This window comes from Limulus polyphemus, unplaced genomic scaffold (genome assembly GCF_000517525.1).
Source record: "Limulus polyphemus unplaced genomic scaffold, Limulus_polyphemus-2.1.2 Scaffold36, whole genome shotgun sequence".
NCBI lineage: Eukaryota > Metazoa > Arthropoda > Merostomata > Xiphosura > Limulidae > Limulus > Limulus polyphemus.
Window position 1 is genome coordinate 1111652 of NW_013665646.1, and position 14062 is coordinate 1125713.

Sequence of the window (14062 nt, forward strand, 5' to 3'; positions counted from 1 at the left end):
AACGAATAGTGGGATTGACCGTCACGTTATAACGTCCCCACGGCTGAAAGGGCGAGCATGTTCAGTGTGACGGGGATTCGAACCCGCAGATTACGAGTCGAGCGCCCCCTAACCACCTGGCCATGCCGGGACTACCTCCTCTTATGAGAATCTAGTAATCACTTAATCCTGCCTGAGGAAGAAGTAAAGTAACTAAACCTCTACAGTCAAAGTTTGTACAAATGATTTAACACAACTAATTTTACGTGCACTCACACTGACATTTTATAGTAATGAATAGTTGTATTTTTACCTGAGAATCAATGCTATTCTCCGCCGTGTTTAATATATCTTGTAGAGACGAGTCTGTTATAAGTTGATTTTTCTGGTTTAACACCACACTAGTTTTACAAACCTTCAAAACGGTCTGCACTTGACCACTACCGACACGATAATCTGTAGAAAGTTTTCCTAGCCCCACCAGTGGGTTGGAAAGCATACCAACGCTGATCGGAATTATTTCAACTACCTGTATTATCGACGCGACATAACTCAGCAACACCAGTAAATAAAAGAAAACGATGTGCCATGGTGAAACAAAGAATGTGAATGACAACATTAACGACCCAAGAAACAAGCGGCTAAATGTTGACCACGACACACAAGATAGCTAACTTTTGTCTAAAATCGATCTTCCCTTCTTATAGAGGCTAAAGATTCAAACACGAAATCAATCATAAATAATAAAAACAATAACAATATTTAAGAAATTTGACGTTTGTACACGTCAGCATGAAATACGAAGGTAACACACACAAGCTCTGTACGAATATAACAACTAGAGCGGTCTTCTAAAAGGACTCTAATAAGATCACGCCCAAAAAGAAGCTAAGTTTTCTGACAAGGAAAAAACAAAGAGAAATAGTAAATGCTGTCCAACAAACAGCATGTATAAACGAACAGAAACACTGGAATGAATTAACTCCAACTTTCATATTCGTTTCTATGGAACTTGTGTCCTGTGAACTCTGGAAACTTCCACAAATAAATTGGAAAGTTAATCACGGACGAGAAATCAGATACGTGAATCAATACGTGGTGACTACCAAAAGATAAGACCCAAGTTTAACCGAGCAGAGGCGGTCGTTGCACAACAGACACAACGATATCTCCTAAGTAAAGTACACAAGAGTCTTGACTACAATACATGTTTAGTACACGCGCACAGAAGAAAACTGTGCTGTTTAAAAGCATTCTGCAACATTGGAAATAATATCTGAAGATCTGAAAGATCTAGTGAGTAAACAGCGAGGAAGTGGCACGTGCCAATGCTTCTAAACATTAAGATAAGCAAGCACTTTGGCCTTTCGTGGAAATAAACTTGTTTTATTGATTAATACCGTATACTGGGGGATTCAGAAGTCCTTTGACAAATATTCGGAAACAGAGAGGTAATATTGCAAAATAATTGTTTGTCGTATGGAATTAGTTGTTGTGTGTCTACCGTATGACAATATCACTGAGTCTACTGAAAATCATGTCCTTCAAAAATTTTACTAATATAAGTTATGCATTACAAATGTCAATTGCAAAGGTGTAGACAATAACAATTTAAACATTCTAGGCTAAAATTTCTAGAACTGCTTTAGAATTATAACTATTTTAGGCATCAATGCAAATGAGGTAAATAACATTCTAACAGTATCATCTAACAGTTACAAACAACCAATAGTATAACAAATGCCAATATGGTGGCTCCACTGTCAATAACGGTCGTTTTTGATCTGTCCACACGTCGTCTTTGTGTAAACGAGTCTGTAGTACGCAGCCGCTGACACACATTTCCTATAATTTGATGTGGAGGATGACGCTCATCTGGGAAACGTTCCGCGTACAATCTGGCAGCAGCCGGGCATCCTGGTTAGACTGTCCTTTTACCTTAAACCTGGTTTTGTGTATTAGCCTTTGGTATGTTCCGATTTCGAGCTTCTGTGACAATGCCATATGCACAGAAGGTGTACGTTTATACCTATCACCGTTGTTCTTGAGGAGCACTTTTTGTTTAAAATGTTCCACTTGTTACTGTCTGCACATTTGCTATTGGCATTTTGAGTACTGATACATATTAATAAACGTTCAAAGGTCATAGCCTTAAATGACCTCAATGATAAGTTTCACAGGGTAGACCAACACATCATTCTATACCTCTTCGTTTCTAAGTTATTAGCCTGTCAACAGACTTCTGTGTCACCCTGTAGAAATCAAAACAATAAAATCTCCTGCGAAAACATATCCAAATATTTCTATTTCACAAAACTGAATAACACACACTTGTTTCTTTTATCTTAATGGAAAACGTATTTATTTTTTTACCACAACTTTGACGGCGACAAAACTGTTTCGGATAATTGCGCTAAGCTACAAAAGGGACTACGATCGCTAGCCGCCCCTAATTTTAAATTGATATTTTGAACCACTATTAAGTCTGTCGTATACTAGCAAGCCTAGTATTCTCCGATGGGCCTCGTCAGCACTGTATATAGCGTATATATATGTGTGTGGTCGATACTCTATTATACATTCTTCTTTACTTTCACTCACAAGTTCTTATAATAGACTAGAAGGAAGGTAGATAGTCAACAGCACCCACCGCCAACTCTTGGGTTATGCTAATCGAAGAAAGTATGGACTTTTATTATCAATCTTGTAATATACTCGCAGAGTCAAAGAGTGATGTGTGATTTTGTGACAACGAGACGCGAACCATGTACCCTTGGATTCACAGTTTGGCATACTAACCATTAGGACCACGGCCGCTCTACAGCGTCAAGATAAACAGACAATTAAGAAATCATTTTTGTTTAAATCATATTTTGGAAGGATGTTATAGTTAAATAACACAGGACTGCGAATTTAAACTTCATAAAAGTTGTTTTGGTTTTAATAAAGTACTTTTCATAATTCAGCCACGCAGATTTCGAAAATAATATTCTTTTTTTTATATATCACGTAAGGATTTTTTACAAATCGGGAAGAAAAAATTCTTACTTAGATCAAATTATTATTTCGTTTACGACAATGAACATTTTTTATTATTATATTTGTTAACAAAAATACAAACAAACTGAAGAAGAGGGAAGAACATTGATGTCAAACGAATATGCATCTTCATTCATCGTGATTTTTCTTTCTACGTCTTTTAGTCTCAAAACTACGTGTTGTGGTCTTTCTTTTATATATTGCGTTATGACGTTTTCAGATTAAGCGTACAGGAATTACTATAAAACATGTAAAAATTTCAAGACAATAAAACCATCGCAGGCCTGTTATTAAAATGTTGGCCATAAAGCAGTATTTAACTGAATGATTAACTTACTACAGTTAACTGAACTACCACAGAACATAGTAAATAAACTTTAGAATTGGAGAAAACTTTTAATTGAACCACTCTAACCTGGTTTCTTTATAGCAAAGCCACACTATCTGATGTATCCACCGTGGGGAATCGAACCCCGGATTTTAGCTTGTAAGTCCGTAGACTTACTGCTACCAACCGGGGGAACTCAAATGTATTAATCTTGTAACTAAATCATTACTTACTTAGGCTACAAAACCATTCCGTGCCCACTTGAATATATAGTCCACACCTATATGTATTTCAAACAATTTTCACACTGAAACATCGAATGTATTCGTGGTATTCCAAAACACGCAGAATCAAAAAGAAAAAGTACGGAAAAAAAATAATAATACGAGCGCTTTCATAAAGTAACTTTCTTTTATGAGAGTTAAATTAATATACACACGAAGTAAAATTCATGCTCACATTCAGTCAGTAGAGTTTGGTTTGTTATGAATTTCGCGCAAAGCCACACGAGGGCTATCTGCGCTAGTCGTTCCTAATTTAGCAATGAAAGACTAGAGGGAAGGCAGCTAGACATCACCACCCACCGCCAACTCTTGGGCTTCTCTTTTACCAACAAAAAGTGGGATTGACCGTCACGTTATTACGCCCCACGTCTGAAAGGACGAGCATGTTTGGTGGGACGGGGATTAGAATCCGCGACCCGCAGATTGCGAGTTGAACGCCCTAAACACATGGCCATGCCGGGCCTATTCAGTCAGTATGATCTTCTCTTCAATATCAATTTAACACACAAATTATATTAATAAAGTTGAATTCATGCAAATTTTAATGTCAAATAAACAAACATATTTTTTTTCGATATAGTCGCCAATAACTGCTACATAAGACGCAAATTTTAATACAAGCTTATGACATTCTTTTTCGGTATATAACACAGGCGGAGGGAGTAAGGAGGCGTCACCACTCAGGTCTGTGTTTGATGGGGTAGGCTAATACCTGCTAGGGCTGGTATACACTAAATCTCCGCATTTTACCATGTTTATTTTAGGGATTGCTTTATTTCAAGTCCACCAGTGCCATTTATTTCTTAACGAAACACTAAAGTTACGAATGTTCTATTAACTGGCATCTGTTTCTGTACCAAAAAGTGCATCTTTACTCCATTCTAACATGCTTTATTTTATTTTCACAACAGCTTTAAAGGTTTCGAAGTAATTTAGACGTCGGTTATGAATTAAGGTCGTCACGTCTGACAACAACAACAAACCTCAGACCAGAGTCTATAATTTTTGAATGGAGTGAAATATCCGAAACGTCTGCATCACACCGCAGATTTTCATGGGTATCAGTTTTATACGTTCCCAAAAATGCTGAACAATAAATGTCAAAACTGAGCAAAAACGGTTTTCTAGTATACGTAATGTCCCAATTTATAAACATTACGCTAAACATATATCAAAAAGCTTTCAAAGCCTTCATGTAGATATTCACAAATATCAATTACACTACTTTCAATTAAGATGAATCTTGAAATCTTGAAACTCAATTTGTATGCACAAACTGTGCAAAAGGTCACTGTTACTTGTAAATTTTATCACGCTTAACAGGCCGGGTGTGGACTATTAGCCAGTGCGCCTAGACTCGAATCCGTGGATTAAAAGTTTGCGACCCGCTGCCTCAATAATGCTCTGCGCACTTTGGGGTGAGGGGAGGAGCATGGTTGCGCTATGAGAATGACAGTCAAATCCCACTATTCAATCACACAGTGGCAGCTAATGAGTTGGTGGTGGCAGGTGGTGTTCACTAGTTGCCTTCCCTCTTATATATCAGTTCAAAATCGTGAACGGCTATACATAAAGAGCCCTCGAGGAGTTTTTGCGAAATTCTAAAGAAAACTACACACTAAAATTATCATAGAAATGTTTTAGTATTATTAATTCAGTGGGAACGAAAAACATTTGCACAATGTTAAATTGTATAAGACAAAAAAGGATCTGAAACTACATCCAAAATTAACCTGCAGTAAGCATGCTCACCAACACAGTGAAGGTTATCGGTTGTGAGAGAGACCCCCGCTTCCAGTCCTAAAAGCCATAGTGACGGTATTGTGTGTGTATGTTCTGGTATCGTTAACAAGATAATAAACCAGGAGTTGAAGTCAACAAAAGTTCATAAAACCAAAGTTTACAGGTTAATTTCTCTCCACATCGAGACATCTTTAGCTGTTTTCATGGAAAGATGGCTAAAGAAACTGGAATGACTGCAATTCCGTTCAACCATCAACCTGTCAGGTTTCTTTAAGGGAGGTCAAAAAAAAACTTTTTTGCTTTTGGTCTCCTTAACTTTAGTTTTAGAAGCTGACGTCTACTTACATTGACAGTCTGTTAGAAATTTGATAAGACGATGGTCTACGATTGAATTCGCTGTCCTTTCCAGAAACTTGTCAGAATAGAAACTGTGGTTCGAACAACAGTGGGTGATCATGGCCATCACGAGCAACTAGTTCAAATATCACATAGTGTAAATATCACGTAGTGTAAATATCACATGCACTTGCAGAATGTTGATTTTGAAAGCCTATGTGTATTTATTTTGGCTTTTGTAAATATTGACACTGAAAAAAAAGGATAAAATACATCCTAATCTAACCTAACAGGGCTTATCAGTAATAAGTTTTAAAAACTGATTCGATTATTAAGGTTATTCAAGAATAAGTACACGCATGTTAAACTAGTCAAACAGTTAAATCCTCAAACCAAAGTAAAGTTTGATAGAAGTGCGTCGTTGCTGAACAAAGGCATATAGTGCCACAACATCAAGCATGCAGATGGAGATTGCGCTGCTTCAGTTGCCTTACGATGGCTTGAGGATCAACCTGTCAGACACGCAGTTATTGTCACTGATTCACAAAGCATGCTTCCTAAAATAGAGGCTGGATGGATCCGCGTGGAATGGCTACAATCTATACGAAAGTCACGTGTTAAGAGCCTTGTATGGATATTCCCTTCTGGTCATGCTGGGGCCCAAAGGGAATGAAAGGGTAGATAAACTAGCTGGTGATGCTTTCATTGGAGGGAAACTGAGGCCAAGAAAAAACAGAGATTGTGAAGACTCTGTAGGAAATCTTTGAGCATAACTCCAGAAAAGCCAAAGAAGCAGTGACGGAAAGACTTGTCAAACTTGGGTTTTCTAGATGAGATGGAAGAAAGTCACAATATGTCACAAGCAGAATTAGCACTCCCGCACTTCGATGTCTACTGAGGGTGGGAGGACTGAGCATGCATGGGAATGTCACAAGTACAGGGATGTCGGTCCTTCAACCAAGTAAGTATCGCCCTTAGTATCAATACTTAGAGAACTTCAGTAATATCTCAAAACGAATATAATATCACAGTACTGATTATGACCGTATAGTTCTTCGTAAAAGAAAATATTGACAAAGGCTAATCTAGGCAATTTATGAAGTCGGTTACCGAATTTGTATGTTGAGTTCATCCCCCCCCCCAAAAAAAATCCATCTGTAACCTTTTATTTGTATGTTACCATTTCTGACACCTTATATCGTATTTTCAGGGCCGTATCTTGGGTAGTGCGATGCGGTGCGTCTTGTGGCTGTGTTTATGAGGTTTTTAAGTGCATTGATTTTTTGTGTGGTGTCATGAGTGGAATTCCAAGGGATGTAGAGGCCAATGTGTGTGTTCTTGCGGTGAATTTTGGTTTTAAACTGCGTGTCCAATATAATAATTTTGAGGTTAAGAAAAGATAACCGTTTATTGTTTTCGTGTTCTATGGTAAATTTGATGTTGGGATGAATAGAATTTATGTGTTCAAAGAAAGTTACTGTGTGTTCTGTAGAAGTGAAACAAGCAAAAGTGTCATCGACATATCTGTATCAGTATAGTGAGGGAAGAAGCGCAGAATGTATGGCTTGTGTTTCGATCTGGGTCATAAATATATTGGCAAGAATGGGCAAAACAGGATTGCCCATACTTAAACCATCTATGTGAAGGAAATGTTCGTTGTTGAAAATGAAGTTGGTTTTAGTCGTTGTAAATTCTAAGAGAGAAGCAAGAAGTGTGCTGGAGATGTCGATTAACTTGTTGGGGTCATTAATGTAGAGGTCGAGTGCAATATTGCAAGCTTCATTGGCGGGGACGTTGGTAAAGAGTGACACGACATCAGAACTAGTTTTTGATTACATCATTCAAGGTAATGTTTTTTAGAAATTTTATGAAAATGCAAAAATTATGCATCATGCATCCTAAATGTTAATTATCAAGGTATAGAAAAGAAGAAATAAAACATTTTAAATCAAAAATCACTCCACAACAAGTTACAGATATAAATCCAGATGAGGTAAATATCCTAACATTTGACAAAGCGGCAAAAAATCCTTCAACAGCTTCATTGTCAATACTGGTTGTTTTCTTAGTCTGCTCATGTGGCATCCATGTATAAATGAGTCTGTAGTATGCATCTGCTAACACACATTTCCTATCATTTGATGTGAAGGATGATGTTCATCTGGTAACCACTGGACATACAATCTGGCAACAGTCCAAGCATTATCGTGACACTCTTAATAGAACAGTAGAACCATGTTAAACTGCTCTTCAATTGCATCATTATTTAAGTGATTTAAAAGTACCTGTATCAAACACTTGTATGTTACCTTACATAAAGGGTCTTTATTTTAATACTTTTTTAACCTTTTGGACCCTTCGATGATACTGTAATTTACTTATGCAAATTTCTGAATTCAAATTTAGGTTTGTATAAGAGCAACCTTTGCTATGGCAAATTTTGACCTTCTGAGGCACAACTCCATATTAAAACAAGGTATGCTTTTAAACCTAATAACAACTGTTCTTGAGGAGTAATTATGGTGATTTTGGGTTAAGATGTTTCATTTACAATCCCTTACACCATTGTCATTTTTGGTGTATAATGCATATGAATACAATTTCTGAAGGATATGACTTTGAATGACAGCATCTCATTCCACACCACTAGAATTACTTTCCTATGCCTTCCTATGTACTACTTAACCACTCTGTATAATTAAACAACCACACAGAAATCTGCATCATTTTCAATTACTGTGGAGTTAATTAGTATTTCCACTGTTACTGGTTAACAAAACAATCTTATTCAACAGACTATGAATGAAAATATACATTTTTGCTGAGAGTAAAGTACAGTTTCAGCAGCTACTTTATAAGTTCTTAAAGACTAATACAACTTAAAATTACTTCTTTTTTAAATTCTCAGAAGACATCTTTTGTGCTTTGTTTTTAATGTAAATGTTTATGGAAACCTAAACATCTTTGAAATATTTAGCTTTACATTAAAACAATTTATATAATGTTACATATGCTTTATAATCTAGCTCAAACAGACTTGGGCAAATTTACTGTCAGAGGCCAGAAAATTATTAAAAGTTAATCTAGAAGTCTGCCCTTGAAATGTCCTCACAAATACTAATTTTTTTTTACTTCAAATATATATAAGACCCATGTAGAGATCAGTAAAAGTCTTACCATATCAATAAATTTCTGATACACACTTAATTATAAATATTGCTGTTCCAAAATAATTAATCTGGGCTAAATATGAGGTTATTTTCAAAAGTGCAAAAAGAAAAAAAAAAGCTCATATCTAGACAACTTAATGTATAAAACTGTCCAAATTCGACTTAGATCTTACAATTTTTTGTACAATGTTGCAGGTGATAAGTTTTATTTATTTCCTTCAGTGGGCTAATTGTAAAAAACTATTAAAATTTATTTTAAAATTCTGTTTCATTAGGAACAGCTACCTTCCAACAACTAAACTACAAATGGTAAGTAATAGTTTAGGTGTAGGATAAAATGTACTGTAGCACCCAGATCTGCTCTTAATTCCACACACACACACCTAAGACTGGCTAATAGAGGTTAAATCGGCTAGATGATGCATCCCTTCTACTAGGTGGTTCCTAGATCTTTGGATACCTTTCTTACTAAGGTATACTTTACTTTTCTTTCAATATAGCTCGTACCCTAGTTTTATTTGACTAGTTTCATTTGTGTGTGATATTGATACTGTTTTATGCAGTGCAATGTTCATAAATACATATACATCCACATATAAGTATACTACTGTGCCATATAACTAACTATTCTGTAAATATAACTTAAAAATCAATGAAAACAATACTAATGTTGTATTCAAACCATCTAGAAAGTTTTAGAATATTTGTAACGATATTTTAATACTATACAAGGAATATTTGTAACGATATTTTTAATACTATACAGGAATATTTGTAACAATACTTTTAATACTATACAGGAATATTTGTAACGATGTTTTTAATACTATACAGGAATATTTGTAACGATACTTTTAATACTACACAGGAATATTTGTAACGATACTTTTAATACTATACAGGAATATTTGTAACGATACTTTTAATACTATACAGGAATATTTGTAATGATGTTTTTAATACTATACAGGAATATTTGTAACGATACTTTTAATACTATACAGGAATATTTGTAATGATGTTTTTAATACTATACAGGAATATTTGTAACGATATTTTTAATAATATATTTACACAAAAAGAATATCATATATCTAAATGAGTACCTTTTTTATATAACTTCATGTTTATATTAATTAACGTAAAAAAAACTTTTAGAACAAAATATTACCCTAGGAAACAAGCTTCAAGTTTCAACACTTCCACGTGTCCTCTTTAGTCCTAGTCATATTCATAACTATGCAACTGAAAATATTTTAATGAGAACACCATTCCAATCCAAACATAATCTAAAAGTATCATTATAACTAACGAGGTCAGTAGCTTATTTGCTTATCACTAGATGTTTTTTTTTATCGTATTTACTAAATCATTTTCTGATAAAAGTTGACATTTCATTCTTTAGCCTCGTTATCATATGTACAGTTAAAACACTTATTAAACAGCCTAAATTATTTTGATTTCGTCATAACTAAAGCACAGTGAGATATGATTTAATTCAACAATCCTGTGGTGTTGCGATGTGCACACACATCGCACTTGCCACGTATATGTACTTACGTCATCACTTTCAGCAACATCAACATTACCGTTGTCGTCATCATCAAGTTGTCGGTGAAGATAGCGAATAGCGTCTAATCCTAACTTATCTTCACAGGCATCCAGTTCCTCACATAAAGAATCTGAAATACAGAAAGTATGTTTTCTTAGTACATGTGCAATTACTTTCACAAAAAATAATGGTCGGGGTCGGATCGGTAATTATTGCGTCTTGTCTGTGAATCCGAAAATTCATGGTTCATGCCCTGTTGTCACAAAATCGCGATATACTTTGGGGTTGTATGTGCGGTATATCAATGACGCTCAAACCCACTATTAGAACAAGTAAGAGTAGCCCACGAGTTGGCGGTAGGTTCTGTTGATTGGCTGTCTTTTCTATAATCTGTCAGTTCAAAATTTAGACAGCTATATGCAGATAGACTTTTGTTTAGATTAGCCCGAAAAATCTGGAACGAATACACAAATATTTAACCATACCAGATGGCACGTTTAGTAAATACGCGCACTACTTTAAATAGCACATTTTCTTTAAAGTCAGATGTGTCATCTGATTCAACCCGCTATTAATTATTTTGTCACGAAGACAGCATAAAGTGTGGGGAATGTTTTATTTTTGCGGTATCGCATGGATTCGAACCTGGATCGTCAGCTCCGAAATTCAAAGCTCTGTCACAAGGCCAAATCGAGCCTATCGATGTTAACAGTCAATAATGCAGAGGTCAAAATTATGTAATTTTATCTCTCAGACCCGAGAGTCAGCAGATAGGATAAGTAATTCGGCCTGGTGTGTCAAACACTAACCAGGTTATTTCCTTATTCCGGTACATCACAGATAACACTTAGATTAACTGCTTAACTTGTGTGGCGACGAATATTATCAAGCATATCGTTGATAAGATAATGTCGTTGTTTGTGGCTTCAAAAGCTTTGCTGTTCATTCTGTTGACTGTTGAACTACACAGAAGATAAAGTAACACAAAGGGCTATCTGCGAATAGCTAGTCAACAGCTGCCTCTTGGGTTATTTTTGTCTGATTAAACAGTGGAATTTGACGGTTTAGTCTTATAGCGCCTCCATGGTGCCAGAAGTATGGAGTAGATGTTTTACAGCAATTGGATGTGAATTATGTAAAACTAAAGTTTGAGCAATTTTTATACAGTACTATTTCTTCTAGAAACATATAAAAATAAATAAATAAAGAGTTCTAGTGGGCACTAATTAAAATTAAGGCGCCACGTTGCTGGCATTATATTTTCCTGTTTACTTTCAGTGGTTCGAGTTCACTTAAGCCATAAAAATAACAGGAGACGAGCTAGCTATCGTGTCCTATATCCTGCGTTTGTGAAAGATATTTCCAAGCTGCACTGGACAACAATATAACGTATCCCAATAAAGGAATTTTTTTAGGAAAAATTCGCAGAAAAATAAAATGAACAAGAACAACAAATGAAAGACTCGAATACAAGTGCACTATTCATGTCGGCTTTATTCTTACTAACACTTGACTTAAATAGTCAAGTTTTTTTATTGATACTCCAAATTCTTCGACTGCTGGATAAGAAGGGAAGCACTCACATTTAAGTTTTTTTTATTGATACTCCAAGTTTTTTTGACTGCTGGATAAGAAGGGAAGCACTCACAGTCAAGTTTTTTTTATTGATACTCCAAATTCTTCGACTGCTGGATAAGAAGGGAAACTCACAGTCAAGTTTTTTTTACTGATACTCCAAGTTCTTTGACTGCTGGATAAGAAGGGAAGCACTCACAGTCAAGTGTTTTTATTGATACTCCAAGTTCTTTGACTGCTGGATAAGAAGGGAAGAACTCACAGTCAAGTGTTTTTATTGATACTCCAAGTTCTTTGACTACTGGATAAGAAGGGAAGCACTCACAGTCAAGTGTTTTTATTGATACCCCAAGTTCTTTGACTGCTGGATAAAAAGGGAAGCAATCACAGTCAAGTGTTTTTATTGATACTCCAAGTTATTTGACTGCTGGATAAGAAGGGAAGCAATCACAGTCAAGTGTTTTTATTGATACTCCAAGTTATTTGACTGCTGGATAAGAAGGGAAGCACTCGCAGTCAAGTGTTTTTATTGATACTCCAAGTTTATTGTACAGTATCCCAGCAAACTGAATTACCTATGTAAACTATTCTTCTCATAAATATTTATTTAAGGGGGGACTAAATCCTTACTTTTAAATTTAGAAAAATACAGTAATAAATATAAGACGAGGTAAAAAGGTACGAAAGGGAAGGTTAATCCAATTGTTGCTAAAATTAACAGAAGTGATAAAGTTATTATAAATTTAGGGTAAGACAAGGAACTATTAGTCACATCAGTAAATCCGATATTAAAAAAGCAGCTTAAATAAAGTGGGATGTAATAAATAGTTTATTTTGTAGAACAGCAGCAAACGTATTTCGCAACTGTTAAGTAACATTAGATTTCTTCAGTGTTCATTGGTACTTAGATTCTCTTAATTCTTCTCAATAAAACAGTTAAACACGTTTCTTGCTCAATCCGAATCAATTTCTCTAGGTGACTTCTTGTGTAAAGGTGACAGCAAGAGATGAGGTAGAAGCACCTCAAATATTTAAAAGTAATTTTATCATTTTAAAACAGCCAGGGTATGATCAAACATGCAAAGTTAAAATAACAATAATTTCTTATTAATGTTATATTATTATTCAAAGGAATGTGTCCTGAAGACTTAATCAGCAATACTTTCTTAAGAAACCAGAAGATATTAAGTTTGATTTATGAGATTTCTAACTAAAATTCAACTTTTTCAGGATATTGATGAAAAACCTTCAGAAAATTACTAAAACCTAATTAAAATTGGGCTCCAAGTTGTTTTTACAAATCCTCTATCCTGGTAAGGTTTGTGAATTACTACTTGGAAACTCCTCTCACATCGATAATGAAGTGTTTTTTACGCATTTTAATTTCATTCACCCCCCAATTTGATTAATCAAATAATTTTTAAATTTTCCTACAATAAAACGTACATTTTATTTGAGACTAGTGTTTATATTATAAGAAAGAGGAAACACATATGGTTATTTATATAAACTGGTCTTCTGCTCAAGAAATAAATTGTAGGAATAAAGACTTTTTTGTTATTTTGAACAAAGCGAACGTGTACTGCTTCAAACTTAAGTACCTTAGTTAGTGGCTTTTATCAAAGACGCTTATTTACAGAAGTGGTTCTTTCCTGCTTCCGTTGCTGAAACATTTGCACTGAGTTTTGTTTATTGAAGTTGTAATATACTACCTTTCAGATAAAATTTCGTTTATAAACCTTGCTTTTTATTTCAATGTCGTCTTGAACTTTTAAGAGAGCCAAGGTTAAGTAACCAATAAATCACACGTTTTAAAAGTGAAATTGTCTTTATCGACAATAAACCTCGGGGTTCCAAAGCAAACTTTTCTTTAGCGACAATAAACCTCGGGGTTCCAAAGCAAACTTTTCTTTAGTAACCAATAAGCCCCGGAGTTCCAAGGAGAACATTTCTTTAGTAACCAATAAGCCCCAGCTTACGAAAATGTACTTTTCTGTAATAACCAATAAGCCCCGGAGTTCCAAGGAGAACATTTCTTTAGTAACCAATAAGCCCC

At 35.1% G+C, this 14062-nt stretch overlaps 1 protein-coding gene across 1 annotated transcript in view; it reads right to left on the minus strand.

The window, feature by feature from the left end:
• LOC106461002 (stromal interaction molecule homolog) overlaps positions 1–14062 on the minus strand; it is a 63884-nt gene that overhangs the window by 32698 nt on the left and 17124 nt on the right. Inside the window, exon 2 of the mRNA XM_022388024.1 lies at positions 10440–10561. Within this exon, the coding sequence (XP_022243732.1) occupies positions 10440–10561 (122 nt within the window). The remainder of the gene's footprint in view (positions 1–10439; positions 10562–14062) is intronic.